This window comes from Mustela nivalis (assembly GCF_964662115.1).
Source record: "Mustela nivalis genome assembly, chromosome: 1".
Taxonomy (NCBI): Eukaryota; Metazoa; Chordata; class Mammalia; order Carnivora; family Mustelidae; genus Mustela; species Mustela nivalis.
Genome location: NC_139020.1, coordinates 212,442,933 through 212,462,866, shown reverse-complemented (window position 1 = coordinate 212,462,866; position 19,934 = coordinate 212,442,933). Strand labels below are relative to the sequence as shown.

Here is a 19,934-nt window from a genome sequence, read left to right as displayed (position 1 = left end):
GAGTCCTCGCGGCGCACTGGGAGGGGCAGGCGCCGGAGGGCACAGAACAGGCAGGCGAGCAGTCCTGGGAAGGCGGTTTAATCATAATTAAATAGTTCGTCATCCGTGCGGGGCGCCGTGATTTAGCCGTTGCTGTGGCCCTTCCTCGGGCCTCTGCCGCCTCTCCGGAGGGCTCAGCGGCCCCGGGCTCCTGGTCCAGTGCCTGCTTGGCCCAAACGGGCCTGTCCGTGCCAGTGAGCCCAGGCGCCGTCACCGCTCCACGGCCAGGGCCTCCGGCTGCTCCTCAGGAAAGGCGATGGTGAAGATCTCTCGGTAGTGCTCCACGAAGTGCACCTCCAGGCCCTCCGTGATGAAGGCAGCCAGGTCGTAGAAGTCCTTCTTGTTCTCCGCCGGCAGGACGATGCACGTCACACCAGCTCGCTTTGCCTGGGAGGGAGAGCCGTTGGGCGAATGGAAGGCTGTGGGACAGGGCTGTGCCCCGTCGGCCTCCCCTTCACACAGGCCTCACAGCGGAGAACTCGGAAGCCCAGCGCCATCCCTGGGGTCCGTTCCAGCAGCCTGCCCCCGCAGAACCCCCGGGCTTAATCCATGGCAGTAACCAGAGCCGGTTACGCGTTTTGGCAGCTACAAGTACACAGGATCTGAATGCTTAGTGCATTAAAGCGAGGCGCGGCCCGAGCGCGCACCTGTGAGCTCTGGATGCTGGTCTGTGTTCAGGCCCAATTTCACCCTGCCTGACTACCCCCTGGGGGACAGTGGTTCCCACTGGCCACCTGGCACCACCCAGGGACAGCGAATGCAGCCTTATTTCCTCTTCCACTTCGCAAATGGGTAAAGCACGGTGTATAGAGCCTCTGAAGTCCCCAGACGTGAACTCTGCCTAGTGGGTTGGTCAAGGGACGGATGGGGGCGTCCAGGTTTCAGGAGTTCGGGATCACGGGTTGGACGCAAGGACGGGAGTCCCAGCACTGAGGGAGAAGCACAGGACTAACTGGCCAACACAAGGCCTCTCACACTCCCAGCCAGACTCTCCTGCTTTTTCTGCTTCTGCCATCCTTGGTGCTTGGCTGAGGAAGCAGGAAGCCCTGCTAGCTTGAGAGCAGCCAAGATGGGAAATCTTGGAGAGACAAAGGACCGCTGCAGAGCGGAACAGCTGGGCACTCACTCCACTCAACACGGACCCAAACCCTAGTCTGTAAGGGGCTGGTACCCTCCCCGCCTGCCTGAGGCCTACACAGGGTCTCCTGGGGGCCCTCTAGTCTAGACCCATCCCGGGGCAGAGGGGGTGAGACTCACCGCAATCGTCTTCTCCTTGATGCCACCCACCGGCAGGATCTTCCCAGTGAGGGACACCTCGCCCGTCATGGCCAGGTTTGGCCGCACAGGCCGGTCCATGGCCAGGGAGAGCAGGGCCGTGACGATGGTGCAGCCGGCGCTCGGGCCATCCTTGGGGGTTGCACCCTGGTGGAGAGATGAGGGTGGGCAGGCTGGATGAGAGGTGGGCACAGCCCAGGGCAGGGAACCAGGGACCAGGCTGCCAGGCGGGTCCTCACCTCAGGCACGTGCAGGTGGATGTGGGAGGTCACCAGGTAATCGTTGCTGGGCTCGTGCTGCATCAGGAAGGCCCTGGCGAAGGTGTAGGCGATGCGAGCGCTCTCCTTCATCACGTCCCCCAGCTGGCCTGTCACCTCCAGGCTTCCATCCTTGTCCCCCTTACCATCCTTGTCGCGGGGCCGCCGAGGGGACGTCTCCACAAACAGCGTCGAGCCTCCTGGGAACCAGCAGGCAGAGGCTGGGAACCCTAGGACCCCTCCCCCAGCCTTCACAGTGGGGTGCCTAGGGAACACCCCAAGTGCTCCTCTGCGCCCTCTCCCTGGCTTGATGCCCGCCTGCCTCTCCACAGTGCAGCACTGCCCCTGGGGCGGCTGCTGCCCTCTGCTTTGTTTTCGTGGGCGCAGCGAGGGTGCAGCCTCCCAGCGCAGAACCCCAGTTCCTTTACGTTCATCCAGATGTGCAGGCAGTGCACCACTCAGAGCCGGCCTGTTCTGCAAACTCCTCCCACGGCATCACCCATCCGCCTGGGGTGGAGTGGGGAAGCCCCCACTGCTGGGTGGCAGCCCTGTCCCCAGGCCAGAGGGACTCCCAAGGCAAATAAGGCTTGTGGGGCACTCCTGCCACCTTGGGGGGCCCATCTTCCCCCTCCCTGATCAGCCCCCGGTCTCCTGGACTCCCTCTGCAGAGGGGGCTCAGAGGACTCTGCCGCTCACCCATGGCGGTCCAGGCCAGCCCCATGACCACGCCAGGCGGTGTCACATCGTACATGCGCTCCACGGTGAACACGGGCTTCCCCACGAAGTCCTGCAGGTTCTCGGGTGTCACCTCTACCTGGTCAGCCTCCCCGCTGACGATCTTGTAGGCGGACTTCCGCAACACCTGGAGCAGGCGAGGCAGCAGTGTGAGCGTGCGCCCGTCACTCCGCTTTTTAATTCTTAACATCGGGATAAAGTACATAAAGTGACCAGTTCAACCACTTCCACGTTTACCGATTCACGCTATCAAGTACATTCACATCTGTTTCCAGATGTGAATCTCTATCTCCCCAAATGGAGGGTCCATCCCCATGAAGTACAGACGCCTCCACCCACTGCCCCAGCCCCGGCTCCCACCAGCTCCTCCCTGTCTCTGTGGACAGGCCTCCTCTGGGGACCTCCTGGGAGTGGGGTCCGGCCGGACAGGTCCCTGAGTCGGCCCCCACCTGCCCGCACAGCCTGCAGACCTCCCGCTCCCCCCAGCCACCCGGCTCACCTTCTCCACCTGCTTCTGCAGGTTGCGCACGCCACTCTCCCGGCAGTACTGCTTGATGAGCAGGGTCAGCACGTCTGCCGACAACTTGGCCTTGCTCTCATCCAGGCCACACAGGGCACGTGCCTGAGGCACCAGGTACCGCTGGCAGGAGGAGCACGCCGCCATCAGGACCCTCGGGGCCTCGGGACCAGGAACGGGTGCCTCTCCTGCGTGCCCCCGCCCCCACTCACCCCCGAAACCTTCCCACAACTCTTGGCTGGCTAGAGGTGATGGAGGTGCCCCAGCATCTGTCTGCACAAGCTCTCATCCCCAGGCTCGGGGAGCGGGGCGCTCGGGGAAGGCTGCCCCAGGAGGGGGCACCAAAGTGGAGACCTGAGGGTAAGGAGCCAGCAGGGCGGGGAGGAAGGGAGGCAGGGAGTCTGGCTAGAGCGCATGGTGGGCGCCAGGCCCTCCTGGGAGCCCAGAGGCCCAGCCTGCCACCTCCAGAAGCTCCCAGGGCTCTGCTCCTGGGCCGTCCTCTGTCCAGGTTCCATTCCTGCCCTCCCTCCAAAGGGCACTTAAGACATCACCCCTCCAGGAAGGTCTCCTGGATCCCTGGGCTCACCCTACTCACACTCGGGGTTGCCACCCCGAACAGACAGGAATGGGAAGGTCAAGAGGCTACAAGGTCACTCACAGCCCAGCCCGACTCCTGCCATACAGCAGTCATGGGACAGACAGGCCCGAGCACCAGCTCTGGGGTAGAAGGCAATGGAAACATGGGAGACACAACCTTACGCGTCAGTACGTTTGTCAACTGACATGGGCTGGCCCCGAAGCCTCTGTAAGTCCGTGTTCTTCTTGCCCCTTCAAAGTTTTAAAAGAAGTTCCCTGTCCAGGTCCCCAAGCCTGCCTCCCTCCTTGGCCGGCAGGGGAAGCCCCAGGACCCCTGTAACTACCTCAGTCAAGAGCTCCTCTGGCTCCCCTCCCAGAGCAGGGGACAGGAGGCCACTAGCAGGCCCCGAGAGCTGGGGCCCAGCACCTGAGGGCTGAAATGGGCTCAGTAAAAAATGTGCTCGACCCCCTTCCAGCAAGAAAACCCCAAGTCAGAAACACCTTCCTTTGGCTCTAGAGAGAAACCTGGCTCTGCTCTAACATTCTTCTGGGTAGGAAGCCAGCCCCCGGCCAGGGAGACCAGTAAGGTCTAGGAAACGCAGAGACCTGAATTCCGGCTGAGCCTGGGCCTCGGACAAGCGTTCTGCGGCCACAGAACTCGAAGGCCCAGGGCCGGTGGGAAGATGGGCGGCAGGGGTGCCGGCCCTGGGACAGCTGTGCGGCGGGACAGAGAGCGGCACCAACGGGGGAGGGGACTAGCAGGGCCCAGCACACGGCCCCCCACAGTGCGCGGATAGCCCTGCTGTGTTCCTCCAACGTCACCTTCACGGCGGTCCCTCATTCCTGTTCTGGGGCCCAGAGAGTGGGTAGGAGAACTCTGTACAGCGTGGGTCTGCAGGAGAGCGGGGGAGCAGCACAGCTGCTGGTGCCTCCCAGGGCCCCTTGCCGCCTTACCGGGGCCTGTGCCAGTGAGGCGGCCCCTGGAGTGGGGGTCTGAGGGCCGGGGTGGGGTGCGGTAGGGGGGTACTGGTCAGCCTCGGCCCTGACCCCCAGGGAGAGGAGAGGCTAGAGGGCCAGTCTGGCACCAGCAGATCATGATTTACTCAACAATGCACAGGGTCGGAAGCCTCCCTGAATAGCCTGGGCCGCAGAGCTGGAGAAGGTGGGCCCACTGGGCGGCACTGGAAGAGGGGTGCACCCAGGGACACAGAAGCCCACGGCCCTGCTGGGCTTGATGCATGGTCACGGCTGTTCCCTGGCTGTATCCTCTGTATCAAACTGGTGAGGAAGCAGACTGTGGCCCCGAGCTCCGGGAGCTGTTACAGCAAACCGCCAAACCCAAACACGAGGTGTGGGAACCCCCGAGATGCAGTCGGTTGGAGGACAGCCAGCCCTGTAATGCACAACCGGCCCCGAAGCAGGAACAGCCCGGGGGTCTGACGCCAGGCCCGAGCAGGGGCAAATGGGAGCCACTGGACACCCAGCGGGTGGGGGACCTGCCCACGCAGGGGTCACACGTGCGCGGCTACACAGCTCACAGCTGGCTGCGCCGCTGCTCTTGGCCATGCTCACGCTACGCCAGTGGACAGACCCTGGCCATCCCAACTCCAAGCAGGACCACTATGGACCGTCCCCTGCAGCTCTGGTTAGGGGCCTGGCACTTGGCCTCAAATATGCCCGGACCCCCAGCTGCAGTGGGCACCCCCGTCTGTCCAGAGCTGGGGCGAGGGTCCCACCCTCACCTCTGCGATAGCGAGCTTCTCCTGTGCCACGTAGCCAGACACATTGATCATCTCCATCCGGTCCCTCAGCGGCTCGGGGATGGTCTCGGTGACGTTGGCTGTGCAGATGAACAGCACCTGGGGAGGCCAGCAGGAAGGTTCTGGAGAACCAGCCCCCCTGCCTCTCCCCACTGGGCCTGGCTCCCCGGCAGGACACACATACCTTGGACAGGTCCACGGGCACATCCAAGTAGTGATCCAGGAAGTTGGCATTCTGCTCGGGGTCCAGCAGCTCAAGCAGCGCTGACGACGGGTCCCCCTGGTAGCCCCGGCCTATCTTGTCCACCTGAAGGGGCAGCGCAAGGTGGGTGCTCTGGGCACTGGTCCCCGCTCCTGATGGGAGGGAGGAGGGTGGGACCCCATTTCACCAGCACCAGGGCCTGGCACTGGGTGAGCCTGGAGCAGGAGGGCTGCCATGGGGTCATCTGAGGACAAGGACAGAAGCTTATTGTGAAGTGGCCCAGCAGCTGTGCGGCCCCCCCAGGGACTAGGGGACAAGTGAAATGGCGGGGAACATGGGTCCGATCTCGGAGAGACTCCGCCTGGTTGGGACTGCCTGGAGCTCTGGCCCAGGAAGGCCTCAGGGACGTCTGACCTCGGGGAAGGGTGCTAGAACAGAAGCCGTGCTGCCGTGTCAGCCCTGAGCCCCACCGCACACCCAGCCCCCAGCCCATGCGCACCTCGTCTATCAGGATCAAGGGGTTCTCCGTCTTGGTCTTCTTCAGGCACTGGATGACCTTCCCTGGCATAGCACCCACATACGTCCGCCTGGGGGGCAGAGCACAGCTGGAGCGGTCGGCTCCTCCCCTGCCGGCTCCCAGAGCGCACAGATTCTCGGTGTAGCACTCGGCCTCCATGGAGGGCCGCCCAGAGGTGGCCAATGGGGAGGTGATGCGTGTGGCACCGGCTGATGGCCTCCCTGACGGCCTGTGGCTCTCCAGCAACGGCAATGTCGCCATCTCACCCCAGCTCCGACTTGGGCCGGGTACAGATGCAAAACCAGGTCTCGCTCAAACCTGTCCCCGAAGCCAGCACCTCCTATCTGGACGGTGAAACCCAGCGCACATTGCCCAATGTAACAGAACAAGAGAGGTCGGAAGCAGCCAGATGCCGGCAGCAGAAATGCTCTCCCCACCCAGGTCCTCGCAGGCACAGCATGGCCTCCTAGGCCTTGGGGGTCCCTGGGCCCACGGCCCGCACCTGCCTGGCACCTGCCGGGGTGCTTCTTGCCACCTCCTTGCTCTACTGTCCCAGCTCAGGTGCGGGGGTCTGGCACACACAGAGTAAGGCAGACACCAGTCTTGTGCCTGAGAGATAAGGCCCAGCAGGGCAGACAAATGGCACGAGAGATGAAGGAGGAACTCAGAGGTGTGATGAACTTTATACGTGCTACAAAAGTAAGATGGGACAGGGGACCTGGAATGCCGTCTCAGGGGCATTAAGGCAGGAACAAGAAATGTCTTAGGGAGAGATTCTAAGCAAAACGTGAAGCAGCAAGGTGTGCAGGTACTTGAAAGAAGAGGGTTTTCTGAGTAGCAGGAATAGCCTGTGCAGAGGTCCTAAGGCAGAGCAGGACCGGGCCTGGTGTGCTGAAAGCCCACGTGGCTAGAGCCGAGGGAGTGCAGAGCGGAGAGAGGAAATGACGCGAGCCCCAGGAGAACACGCCATGCCCGCTGCAACAGGAGGGCGCGCGCACACAGCCCTGCAGTCTTCAGACCCTGGACGCAGAGTACCAGCCCCTGCTAGACCCGGTGAGGGAGCAAAGAATCAGGAGAGGCGCTGAGCCTCACTGGTGTGCGGCCCCGTTCTCAGTGGGGAGAGCGCCTTGCCCCGGAACTCTGGCCGCAGCGCTGGGGGAGCTGAACCAGGCAGGATTGGAGCTGGAACTGGCGGGGACCATCTGCCAAGAACCTGGTTAACAAATGCTCCTGGGGGTCCGCCCTCCTGCTGGTCAAGAGGCCAAGGTTTTGAGCCGACGTTCGCGCGGCCGGACTCCGCTGGGCCTGCAGGCAGCGGTGTCCGGGCTCGTCGGCACTTAGCCCAGCATGAGCGGAGGCCACCGCTGGCTGCTGACACCCCCCCGCACACACAGGAATGGAGCCAGGCCAGGCCTACCTATGCCCTTTGATCTCAGCCACATCCGTCATGCCCCCAACGCTGAAGCGGAAGTACTCGCGGTTCAGGGCACGGGCAATGGAGCGGGCGATGCTGGTCTTGCCCACGCCAGGCGGACCGTAGAAGCAGAGGATCTTGCCCTGTGTGGAGCCTCGGAGCTGGCTGACGGCGATGAACTCCTGTGGGCAGAGGCCGGCTCCCATGAGACCCGCGCTGCCCTCGCTCAGGAGCCCTGCCTGCTGTGACTTTTGCCACTGTCACGTTGCCTTTCAGACCTCGGGGGGCTGTGGAAGGGACAAGGCATGTCCCAGAGGGGCCGAGGGGACTGCAGTGACCGACTGGGTGATCAGGGTGCCACACTGAGCTGGTAGCAACCCCTTCCTCCCACATCCTGGACCGTATTGACCCTCTTGCTGCTCCGGCCACAAATTACTGGCCCTGGGCCGGGCCCATCACCTGTTGTCTCAGGCACGACTCTTGTCCCTCCCCTCAGGAATCCGAGGCCCCTAGAGCAGTGTGCTCAGCTCAGGATGCCCTTGCTGCCTTCTGGTCTGCTCCAGTGCCAGTCCTTCCCCCTGAAGCCCTCCACCTTCTCCTTCCTCAGCCTCTGCCAACCCCGCCAGCCCTGCCTCGGCCAAGGCCCTCCTGGACCCTAGACCAGAAACCCCCCAAACCACTCCTCTGGGACTCCACCCCACCATGGGGGAATCCTGGGTCTGGAATCCAGACGATGACACACCCTGCTGCTCAGTGCCCGCCCTGCGTGCTCAGAACAAGAGCCCAGGAGGTGGGACTGTGGCGCCCAGGGGAGGCTTCGAGTAGCCCGTGCCCAAGGACATGCAGGAGGGGTGCAGGCAGGGTGGGGTGGGGGAAGGCCTGGGACCTAGGAGAGGGGCGCGGGAGGCCTCACAGGGACGGGGTGGGATGGAGCTGGGGGCGGGCTGGGACCCAAGGGCAGGGCGCAGGGTCCTCACCAGGATGCGCTTCTTGACGTCCTCCATCCCGTAGTGGTCCTCCTCCAGCACGGCCTGGGCCCGGGCCAAGTCCAGATTCTCGTCACTGTACTTGCCCCACGGGATGGACGTCAGCCAGTCCAGGTAGTTACGAGTGACGCTGCCGGGGCACAGACCAGACCCGGTGAGCGGAGCCCAGCCCGCTGCCTGGTGCTGCCACTGCCAGTCCACGGTGCCGGCGCCCGCTGCCCCTGCCACTCGGACTGCGCCCGGGCACGTCAGCTGGAGGAGCCGGTAATCGGCAAAGGCCTCGCCGTGGGAACCACACGGCTCCCGGGACAGGGGCCTGGACACCGGCAGCACAGGGACTGCTCGGAATCCTGCTCCAGAGGCGGCAGAGGTAAAAATGGGAGATGACCCCTCCCAGGGCACGCGTGGCAGAAGCCCGGCTGGTGGCCAGTCAGCGCTGCCCCGAGAGCGACCCCGGGTTGGGAGCTGCACACCCACAGGGCAAGGCTGAGCACCCAGGAAGATGCAAGGACCCCCAGGCTCTCAAGGCCACGCAGAGGAGGGGACAGAGGCATAAGGAGGGCCCTGGCTGGAAGCACTGCTCAAAGCCAGACACCCCCGGGTTCAAAGCCCCACCCCCACCCACCAGCACAGAGACCCTGCTCACTGACTCCACTTCTCTGAGCCGCCTCTGCCCAGCAGGGAAACGAGTGACACAGAGAGGTGTGTCTTTTCGGGGGCGCCGAGAGCGGACCGCCACATGCCAAGTGCTTCTTGGGCTTCTCCAGCGTGACCGGACAGTGGCCAAGGCACCCACCCTCCCTCCCGGCTTCCCGGCCCCTGGCGGTCACCAGCTTCTCTGAGCCTGAGGCGCAAGAGGGGGGCCGTCCTCGAGGGTGGACGGCCCGCGGCCAGGCCGCCCCGGGGGGGCTCACTTGAACTCGGAGGAGTGGTTGTCCAGCAGGGCCAGCTTGCTCAGCTCCTCGTCCACCACGTCCATGACGTGCTTGGGGACCACGAGCTCCTTGAGCCGCTCGCGGAACTTCTCCTCGATGGCGTCCTTGTCCTCCTTCTCCAGCCCCAGCTCCTTCTTGATGATCTTCAGCTGCTCCTGCAGGAGGTACTTCCGGTGCGTCTGCTTGATCTTCTCCTCCACCTGCGGGGAGCACACAACACACGGCCATGGACCAGGGGCGCAGCTTCCTCCAGACACAGGAAGCCCGTCTCCAGCTCCCTCCCCCGTGAACCCAGTCTCCCCAAGCTGGAAATAAAGATGCCAAGTTCCAGGTGAGGAGCGGATTCGATCCTCCATCCTGACCATGACCAGGTTGAAGCCGGCCTGATGCTGGTGCAGCCGCCACGGGCGCAGAGCTCCTCCACGTGGACAGGGCGGCGGGTGACGGCTCGGAGGCCGCTGAGCACCAGGCCCGCCTACAAGCCCCATTCCTGTCTCCTACCGGAGGTGCGTTAAGGACTGCCTTGTGCTGGGGCACCGTGCGGGCTCAGCTGGTAGAGCCTGTGACTCTGACTTCGGGGTTATGAGTCTGAGCCTCACAAAGGGTGGCTGGCAGTTAAGCATCTGCCTTCGCTTTGGGTCATCCTCTCAGGGTCCTGGAATAGAGCCCCGAGCTGGGCCCGAGCAGGGGACCTGCTTCTCCCTCTCCCTCTCCCTCTCTTTCTCCCCCGGCATGTGCTCTTGCTCTCAAATAAAAGTCTTTTAAAAAAACTAAAAATTAAAGAAGTTGCCTTGGGCTAATAACTCAGTGTTAAAAGTTTTCCACGTAAAGATGTGACTTGAAAGTTTTCTCGAAAATAAAGTGGAAAAAGCAAGTCAGTTCTGAGAAGCAACACGAGCGGTAAGCAACCGACCATCCACAAAGACCCTGGACTGGGCCACAATCAGCAGAGCCTCGGGGAAACAGCTTCACCCCTTCCCAGACTGGTTCCCAGTGCCCAGCATCTTCCCAGGACGTGGACGTGAGAGCAGCTCCACCACGACGGAGGGCATCCTGGGGGCTGCAGACCCCGGGCTCAGCGCCGAGACCAGCCTTGGGTTCTCAGAGAGCTTCGCCGCCCCGGACAAGAGTGAGGGACACCTTCCGCCCTCCCCCGGGCTCACCTCGCGCCCCAGGCGCTGCTGCAGCTTGCTCAGCTCAAACTCCTTCTTGAGGAGGGAGAGGGCCTTGTACAGCCGCTTGGGAATCTGCCGAGAAAGGGAAGATGCGAGTGATGGTCAGAAATGGGCATCTCTGTGTGGGGGGAGTGGGCGGGGGAGCAGGCCCCTCCCGACGGACACACACAGGGCAGCTCGACCCAGCCACGTGTCCCCAGGTGCAGACAAGCCCCCTCTGACCCAGTTCTCCTACAGTTAAAGGCCAGCACGTCTGCAAGCTGTGGTCGACAACTTTCGTAGCGCTGTCGCTGGTAACCGCAGAAGACTGGTGGCGAGCCAAATACGCCACAGATGAACAAAGACCCCACCCGGAGCGAACGCCCGCTGTCGCCACAGAGACTGAGGAGCGGGGGTGGCCTGACGGCCGCAGGAGCGCGAGGTGGAATGGCCAAGCCGAGCCTGGACAAGCAGCCAGGCCCGGAGGCCGGCCCGCGCACTCACGTTGGTCTCCTCCAGGACGTCCTGCAGCTCGTGGGACTCGGCTCCGGTCAGTGCGGCGCCCATGTCGCTCAGGTAGATGGGGTTGTCCACCACGCGCTGGCCCGCCTGCATCATCTGCAGCACAGACTCTCTGCAGGGACAGAGCGCGCTGCTGCAGCTGGGGCCGGCCCGGCAGCAGCGCTGGCCCGCGTGTCCCTTCCCCGGCAGCGACGGTCAAGGTCTGGGATGCTCACGGAGCGCCGGGTGTGGGCCAGTGGGGCCTCTTGTCCTGTCCTAGAGCCACGAGACTCACAATCCCATGCCAGACACAAGCCCCCTCCAGCCGTGGAGGGACCCCCGCGTGAGACTCCCCCCCTCCACCACAGCTGATGACGAAAAGGCTTTCGGGCAAGTCCACACTCTCAAAAAACGTGCACTGCGTAAGGCCTCTCCCTCCACCCTCCCACCGCAGGGCCACCCCCAGTCTTCTCTCGGGACGACACTCTTGAGAAAGCCTCCCATCGACCCAGCTGCAGAAAGACGCAGGCAGACCCCCGCCTGGCCTCAGGGAGGACCGACTGCACACCAGGCCTGGGGAACGGCACCGGAGACCAACCTGTAGAGCGGATTCAAGGCAATGATGTCCCGGATGGTCTTCACAATCTCGGCGGTCAGGGCCTGGCAAACAGGGAGGCGGCCATCGGTGCCCGGGGCCAGCAGGGGCTGTGGCGCAAGGAGCCCCTCCCGCCTGGCCCAGGCCACGGATGGCCTCAGACGCCCAGGAGTGGACCCTGAATCCACCAGCCATGGGGGCTCAGGATCAAGACCATAAAAACGAACACCAGTGCCTAGCTCCCTACACCCTGTCGAACCTGGACCTTAGAACGAGTCACCTGGAGGAAAACGGGGGACACGGGTTTCTTTATTCCTTCATTTCAAGCACAAGCCTCACAACCAACACCCGCGTCCTCCACGTCAGCACACCCTGGCTTGAAAATTCTCTGTCTGGGGAGGTCCTTGCAAGTCATCGGGGCTATCAGCCTGTCCCCTGCCAGAACCCTGGGCCCAGGCTCCCCGAGGAGGTGGAGGACCGCCACCCCCCCCAACCACACTGTGGACACCAGGAGCATCACCGCCACAGCGAAGACCAGGATGCTCCTGGCGGGACCACGGACAATTGGTGGTGCGACCACCGGCCCCTGGCGATTTCCGGAAGGCGGCTCCCAGCACACCAAACCCCAGCGAGGGCACAGGAAGGATCGGGAAGCAGCAGCCATGCATTCCTTTACTGCAAGCACCCAGCCTCTAGCTACGGGTTTGTCCCTCAAAGGATGGGACTTTCCAGAAGGAACCTGCAGAGGGCAGCTAGAGGCCCACTGCGCTTGCACGGACGAGCACGAGCATTAAGCCTCTTCAAGTCTCCCTGATTCTTTTCCCTGTGGCATCTATGAATTTCGCTGTCTTTCTCCCCCCGCTATGCGAGTTTCCTCAGAGGAAGGAAGCTCTGAGGCCCAGTCCAGCCGCCGGGGGAGCCACCCAGGTTTAAATAATTTAGAATCGAGACAAAAGCTGACATTTTGTCCCTCGGTGATACCAGCCACAGATCGAGCGCCTGACAGCCACCGGGGCCGATGGCGCAGAACCAGAGACTGTGTCGGCGAGTTCCGGACAGCATGGCTGCATGGGTGTGAGGCTGCCCCGGGCACACGCAGCCAAGGCCCTCCCAGCGCCCGGGGCAGATGTCACCTGTGGACCACAGGACTCCTTCCCTCAGCTCAGAAGCCCCCAGAACTCTGTTTGACACGGTGCTGCAGGAGCCAACTGAGGCTGCTGGCCGGCTGTGCAGGGCGCACTCTCCCCCAGGCAGGACAACAATGCGGGGACTTGTGCGTGGGGCGGGGGGCTCTCCATAACCTCTGCCTTTCTTCACCCCCACCCCCTGGAGGCGGGCCCCCTGCTGCTCCCTGCCCCAGAAGCGGTGGGAGGACAGCACCCACCACCGTGACAGCAGGCTCCCTAGGCTACGAAGGCGGCAAGCAAGCCTACATCTGGGGTCAAGGCGGCCAGAAGGCTGCTGCTTTCCTGCCGAGAAGCCACCGGTAACGGGCAGTGGGCCCTGCTCCCCTTCGCCAGCACCCTGGGCTCGAGCGGAAGGAGCCAGTATGGAAGGAAGCCCGGGGGTTCCTGCGCAGCCGACACGGGCTGGGGCCGGACCCAGGTTCCAATCCTTCACTCCTGGCTGCCGGTTTCTTCCTAGGACTTGTGGGGTTGGGGGGCACGTTCTGCATTCCACGAGAGCCTGACAGCCGAACGGCCTAGAGCTTCGGGGAGCACGTCCCCTGCTCAGGGGGCCCCGCGGGCAGCAGCAATGACTTACTTTCACTTCCTCGGTGACCTGGAAGTCCTCGTGGACAACGTTCTCCACCTCCACCATGAGCACCTCGCCGAGGGGGCCCGAGGCAGCTTCTGCCGTCACCTCCGCGAGGGGCCCGCCGCTCTGGGACCCCCCGTTCAGCTCCTCCTCCGCCTCCTTCTTGCCCCGCTTCGTCTTCCTGCGGACCTTCTGCTTGTTTTCAGCTTCGGCCTCCTCAGGCTCTACCTCCAGCTGTTTGTGGATGTGAATCCTAAAGATGGAAACGGGGCAGACATGAAGCTGCTGGGGCTTCCAGTGCTGGCAACGGAGGGGCGCGCTGGGCCCCGGGGCTGGAGACCAAGCTGCTGTCTCAGAACCCCAAGACAGACAACCCCCCACCCCCCACCGGGCACACCGCTGGCCTCCCGCTGCCCCAGCCACTCTGCGTTCCACACCAACAACCCGCTGTCCCCCACGCACCTCTGAAGTCTGCCCGGCGAGCCAGCAGCAGCCAGCGCTGGGGCCCGTCACAAGCCACGGGCATCACCAAGCACAGCCCGGCTCTAGGACTCCACCTGCCCCGCCCTTGGCCTGGAGCTCACCAGACAGCGGCTCCTTCTGTTGTTCGGACCTCAGTTCGAGGGCACCTCCACAGAGAAGCCCTCCCTGTCCGCTCCAGGTGAGGTCCAGGCCCCGTCTGCACCTACCCCTCACCCTGCCCATCTTCACTTCCCCGAAACGCTCCCACCACCGTCAGAATTCAGCAGGCAGGGGTGCCTGGGTGGCTCAGTGGGTTAAAGCCTCTGCCTTCAGCTCAGGTCATGATCCCAGAGTCTGGGATCGAGCCCCACATCAGGCTCTCTGCTCAGCAGGGAGCCACCTCCCTGTACCCCTCTGCCTGCCTCTCTGCCTGCTTGTGATCTCTGTCAAATAAATAAAATCTTAAAAAAAAAAAAAATTCAGCTGGCAGCCCATTTGATGCTCCTAGCCACCTCTCTTGGGGGTGTGGGGTGGGCCCCGGGCCTGTTTTTCCATCCACACCCAAGTACCCAGCAGACACCAGGGGTTAAGTGATGTGAATGCAAACCTGCCACCTCCCCTCTCAGCATCCTCCTGTCCCACAGGGTCACTAATGCCACCTTTTCCAGAGGGCTGGCCTGAGAGCTGGCGGGATGTGGACCCAGTGCCTGGCTGACGCCAGCAAACCACATAGGAACAGCAGGTCTGGCCCCCGGAGCCGGCGGGAACCCTTCCATGAGGCACCTTGCAGGTTAGGACAGCACTTTGCAGCAGACCAAGCTCTTAGTCATTTCGTGGCATCGTCTCCTCCCTCACAAATCCCCCCCAGGAGACAGAGCGGCAGCCTCTATCCTAAAAACATCCTCTAAAATGAGATGAAGACCGGAGAAGGGGCTTCATGAAGTAAGACCACCACCAGAACCCGGGACAGAGCCAGTGCCTGCCACACCCTGTATCCCTGGGTGTGCTGCCTTGTTGACAAGGCGATGTGTCTGGCTGAGTCAAAATCCGCGGTGCTAAGCTGGACATCCAGCACGATCCGCGGCCAGACGCGGACAAGGGCCCTTGGAGGAGAAGCACACCAAACTCTGAACGGCTGACACCTTACACGGGACATGAGGCAACCTGCTACTTTGTATTTGTGACGCTCGTGTGAATGACGTGCATAAAAGATACAACCTGCCGCTGGCCACCCATACAGCCACTTTAAGAAGAGGGACCCAGAAGTGACCTGTCTCCGCCACCTCCAGCTTTGGTCTAGTCCTGGCAGTGACAAGGCAGGAGAGCTGAGCAAGAAGGATGGCCAGGACAGGAACCTGGGGATACTCAGGGCCTCTCCTCCTGCCTCATCCCAGACTCTCGGGGTCCCTCACCTTCTGTGTCCCATGACGATCATGCGCAGCTTGTCCCCAAGGTCTTGCATCTCGTGGATCTGGACAAACGTCCCCGTGTGGTAGACCTCATCCAGGCTCTCGACCACGTCAGACTCATTGCTAAGGGACAGGGACAGAAAGGTGCATGGTCACAGGCCCCAATTCTCAACGGGGTGTCTTGGGTGAAGAGGGAGGAGGAAGAGAAGAGAAACACCCCTGCCAGCCTCCACGGAAACCCGAGGGCAACCTCCTCGCTCCCACAGGTGCTGCAAAGCCCTGTGGGGCACCTACGGGCTAAGCGTGGCCCCTGGCATCCACCGCCACTGCACCCAGGTGAGCAGCTCATGGGCTAAGTTGGCTGTAAAGACAGGCCCGGATGGAAGAGATTTCATTCCACACTTCCCCCTATAGAATTTACCTCCTAACTCAGAAGTGGAACTAATTCCCACCTAGAGTCAAGGTGGGTGTTCCTGGAGCTGCCCTATCTGCTCCCCTAGCTCTGCTCTGAAGCGACCTCACAAGTGGGGTCACCACCAAAGATCCTGGAGGTTAACACCTGCACCCCTCCCCCCTCCCCAACAACTGACCACATGAAACCTAGAGGTGAGCCAAGTCTTCAGCCCAGACTAAAAAAATGGCTCGGCTCTTGGTCTTGTGCTCAGAAGGTTTTGCTTGATTTCTTCCCAGTCAGAGGTCAGAGGTCCCGGCTACTCTATGGAGCAAGACCAGTAGTGAACTACACTCCAGGGCAACTTCAACGAAGCAGTGAAGGAAAAGTTACACTTACTTGTCATCCCTCTTTAGAAAGACGCCGGCATACGGCTGGGCAAGACGGACTTTCCTTCTTAGCAGCTCAACCAACTTCTTATTTTTAACCTAGCATGACAACGACCCCAAAGTGAAAAACGCAGGGCAGGTTTCCTAGCTGACATTTTGACAAGAGCTCTAGCGTTTTCAAGATGATTCTCAAGGCTATGCTAACCTGACCCAGGACATTAACCAACACAGTCCAGGAAGCCCCAAACCAAACACACACACACACACACACACACACACACACACACACACACACACACGAAGGCGTAGAGAATGCGGTGGGACAGGCTGACAGGGCTGCAGGCCACGGTGGGCCCCGCCGCCTTCTAAAGAAAACTCAAACAAACAGCCAGAACCAAGAAACTGATTTAACTTCCGATTTTAAAAGCTGTTTCAGAGGTGAAGTGTCTTGGCCTGAAAATCTAGACTATTCCGATTTTATCAACACCAGAAAGACAACACTAAATGTGTGCGATTCAACCGCGGCCCATCCCACAGACTGGTAACTTCCCCCAATTCGTGTCGGAAGTATCTCTCAATCACATCTACACCCTTTTCATCAAGGATCAAAAGCCCCGGGATGACAACCCATCATCTTGATGCCATTTCAACGGCAGGGAGAGGACTAACATCTTCCAGGCAACATCTGACAGGCAGGAGCACAGACGTCTGTAAGGCCAAGTGATTTCCTTCCAGCAGGCATCAATTCCCACCCCAGACTCTGATTACACTTTAGGGCCCACAAACTTCAGCACCGGAGCTACCTAGAGGACTTGGTAAGACAGGTAGCTGGGCCCCAGCCCTCGGTGTCTTGACAGATGAGGCCTGGGGTGGGCCTGAGAACCTGTATTTCACACAAGCTCCCAAGTGATGCCGATGCTGTCGGCCTCCGCACCACGGCCTGAGAACCAGTGTTCTAAACTCATCCCTCAGCCAGGGCTCTTAACTTATGATTCAGGAAGTCCTGACCCTAAGATGCATTTTTCCCTGGGGAAAAGGTCCATGACGGCCATAGGATGGGTACATGACCCACCACGATTTTTTTTTTCAAGATTTTATTTATTTATTTGACAGAAAGAGACCCAGCGAAAGAGGGAACACAAGCAGTGGGGAGTGGGAGAGGGAGAAGCAGGCTTCCCACTGAGCAGGGAGCCCAATGTGGGGCTTGATCCCAGGATCTTGGGATCATGACCTGAGCTGAAGGCAGACCTTTAACAACTGAGTCCCCCAGGCACCCCAACCCATCACAAATTAAGAGCCATTGATCTACACTGAGAGGCCACTAGTAAGGGGAGAAACTAGAGGGGAAATTTAGCCACAGGCCGTGTCAACCACAGAAGCAAGAGTGAACAGAGCTTTGCTAACAGGTTCAGAAACCTTCACCCAGTGCCATGGAAGTTTCCCTCATTCCTCTCTGATGATAACTGCTGCATCTTAGCATCTGTCTCCTCCCTCTGGCAGGATTTCTTGTTGTCCGACAAGGTAACAACACGCGCCAGTCTCCTGCTTTCCACAGCGATTCAGTCAACCCTCCTAGCTAACTCCGGGTGGGGAGAGAGATCTCCTGGAGGAATCCTCTCTCTCTGGACAAAACGCAAAAAAGGCATCTGCCACTTTGCAGGACTGAGGGGACTGTAGCTGAACACTCCTGGCCCCAGAGGTCGGCTGGGGTCGAGGACAGAAAAAAGGCCTCAAGGGCAAGCTTCTGAAATGTCAGGAGGGTACCACACAGGAAAGAGCAGCAGCAGCTTCTGATTAAGGTATGGGGCCATACTCCTGACACTGGTGGACTTACCTCCCCGACCAGCTCTAAAAATTGAGGTTTGATTACAATACCCATTGCACCGATGAGAAAATGGAGGCCCAGAACCACAGCTTTCTGAAGGTGAAGGAGCTACTAGTGGTGGAGCCAGGATATGAACCCATAGGTTCTGGGGCCCAGAAGTAACCACCACTCAAAACCAAGGAAGGCCCTTGGAAGAGTAGCTCGAACACATACCATCAGCAGGTGGGAGAGGAGGTGGAAGGGGCTCCTCCCGACCCGAGATTTGTTTAGCGGAGTCTAAAGTATGAGGGAGAGGCTGGAGAGTGAATGCGGAGGCTGACTCATTGTACGACCTTGCTCTGTTAACAGATAACTTTTCACCAAGGACTCTAATTTCCACATCGTTTAAAAAAAAAAAAAAAAAAGTGGGGGTGGGGGAAGGGTCAGGGAAAAAGGAGGCATTCGGGTCCTTCCTACTCTAAAAATTCAAGTTCCTAGCACTCATGTTGCTTTCTATTACATCATCCCAAGTCCATCTCCCCATCCCCTTGGCTCTTAGTCTGAAATGATGTTGCTTAATGTCTCTTCCACCAGAACACAAGTTCCGTAGGCACAGGGACTGCATGTGGCTTGTCTGCTTCCCCAGTGCCTGCTACATAACAAGTAAAAAACACTCTACTGAATGAATAAACCATGGCTGCTCCCCTCTGAGAACATCCTTTCCCCACCTACCTCTTAAGTCTCCCGTACTCTGTTCCTGGCTCTATTATCCCAACCATAGTCACTGCCTTCCAACATGAAATTTACCTACTAATCTGGTTTATTGCCTCTTGTATCCCGCTAGGACGGAAGCTCCAAAGGCAGGAATTATCACTCTTGTTCACTGCCGTAGCCCTAAGAACCGTGCCTGGCCCCTGGTAAGCCGGTAAGAAATGTTTAAGGAAGGAATGAATCCTAATCCCAAAGGGGCTCGAAACCAGACTGCAAACCGCCCCGAGTGAGAGTGTCATGAAACATTTACCAAAACCCGCAGAAAAGTTACTGGACGGCAAAGACTATTCTGGTCCGGTCCTTCCCAGCATCGGAGATTTCTATGACTAGGGCTCTAACTGGGCAGTCCTAAGTTCACTGGGTTCATCAGGGACCTCAAAGGGGGAGGAATCTGGCTCAAATTCACGAAACTAGTGAGAAGACAAGGACTCGAATTTCAACTTTTAAGAACCTTCTTGCGTAGAAAAAGTTGTGTAACATGAGGGTGCCCAAGGATCCCTCGGTTCCACCTGCCGTTTGGAGAGTAGGGGAAACTGGAGGCCACGGCTCATTACCTCGATAATCTTGATGAAACGCGGGAACACCGGGTTGCGGGTGACGGCGATGAGCGGCAGGTGCGGGAATACGTCCGGAATCGTCATAGGAGTCAGTGCCGTTATGATCGGGCCTTCCCCACCCCCCGCGCTGCCCCCCGCGCCCGCGGCTCCATCCTCAGCACCGCCCTCGGAGGCATCCTCGCCGCTGGAGAATGAGCCACCGCCGCCGCGGCTGTTCGCCTCCCAAAGTCCCCGCCACTGGCCCGCGGCCACAGGGCCTCGGCCCCACAGAACCCAGGGAGGCAAGGCGTCGCAGGCCCGCCGGCCTCTGGGCAACCACACTCCAGCGGCAGTCGGAACCCGCCCCCCGGCGGCGGCCAACAGTGGCCGCCGCAGCGCCCAACACCGCGCAGCGCCCCACAGCCGCACGTAGCCTGTGCCCGCCGCCATGCCCCGGCCATCCTAGCGACGCACAGGACTTGCGTCATTTCCCCCCGCCCCGCTAGCGCGCACGTGAAGTCCCGCGCGTGCCCAGGGACCCGGGGCGGGAGGGGGGGAAACCCAAGGGGGGGGGCGTGACCCGGAACGGAAAGCGGCGGGGGTGGGGCTTGAAGGAGCGTGGAGGCGGGGCTCAGCCTCTTCACTGCCCCCGCCTCTTCCGGCCGCCCAGCGGGGAAGCTGCAAGCCGCTTCGGCTCACGTGGAGGGCTGTGGGCACGCCCCAGCGCCTCTGAAAAGGGAGCCCCTGGTGCTGCAAATGCAGTTGCGAGAACGCGTAGGCAGCCCTGTGCATACACTTCGCTTAGGCGCGCGGGCGACACGCGCTCCGGCTCTGGAACGCGTCCTGCTTGGTGGATTCGGGTTTCCCGGGAGACACCGTGCGCATGCTCCAACGAGCCTACCCACAGGCAGCTGTGCGCGCCAGCCTGAGCCCTCCCTGGTGGCGCGTTCG

The 19,934-nt window shown here is 61.0% G+C and overlaps 2 protein-coding genes across 3 annotated transcripts in view; one reads left to right on the top strand and one right to left on the bottom strand.

The window, feature by feature from the left end:
* Positions 1-62: 62 nt before the first annotated feature.
* On the bottom strand, positions 63-19,519 carry LONP1 (lon peptidase 1, mitochondrial). Its single transcript, XM_082734555.1, has 18 exons — positions 19,002-19,519; positions 15,883-15,971; positions 15,096-15,215; positions 13,228-13,474; positions 11,467-11,528; positions 10,872-11,001; positions 10,377-10,460; positions 9,193-9,413; positions 8,270-8,408; positions 7,296-7,474; positions 5,861-5,948; positions 5,344-5,466; positions 5,142-5,258; positions 2,806-2,946; positions 2,268-2,433; positions 1,554-1,771; positions 1,297-1,461; positions 63-426 (listed from the first exon to the last, which is right to left on the bottom strand). Exons 1-18 carry the CDS (start codon positions 19,431-19,433, stop codon positions 250-252), a joined length of 2,898 nt encoding a protein of 965 aa, XP_082590681.1. The 5' UTR covers positions 19,434-19,519; the 3' UTR covers positions 63-249.
* Positions 19,520-19,606: 87 nt separating this feature from the next.
* CATSPERD (cation channel sperm associated auxiliary subunit delta) overlaps positions 19,607-19,934 on the top strand; it is a 47,075-nt gene continuing 46,747 nt past the window's right edge. Inside the window, exon 1 of one of the 2 annotated variants that reach the window (XM_082740183.1) lies at positions 19,607-19,769. In XM_082740183.1, the coding sequence (XP_082596309.1) occupies positions 19,740-19,769 (30 nt within the window). In that variant the 5' untranslated portion in view covers positions 19,607-19,739. The remainder of the gene's footprint in view (positions 19,770-19,934) is intronic. The other variant, XM_082740182.1, reaches the window with a different exon arrangement.

Bases quoted from the DNA above. Each gene is read 5' to 3' on its own strand.
- LONP1 (XM_082734555.1), bottom strand. From the start codon at position 19,433: ATGGCGGCGGGCACAGGCTACGTGCGGCTGTGGGGCGCTGCGCGGTGT. The intron at 13,475-15,095 runs GTGAGGGACCCC...TTCCATCTTTAG, and splicing joins ATCGTCATGGGACACAGAAG to GATTCACATCCACAAACAGC. The intron at 5,949-7,295 runs GTAGGCCTGGCC...TCTGCCCCCCAG, and splicing joins GCTGAGATCAAAGGGCATAG to GCGGACGTATGTGGGTGCTA.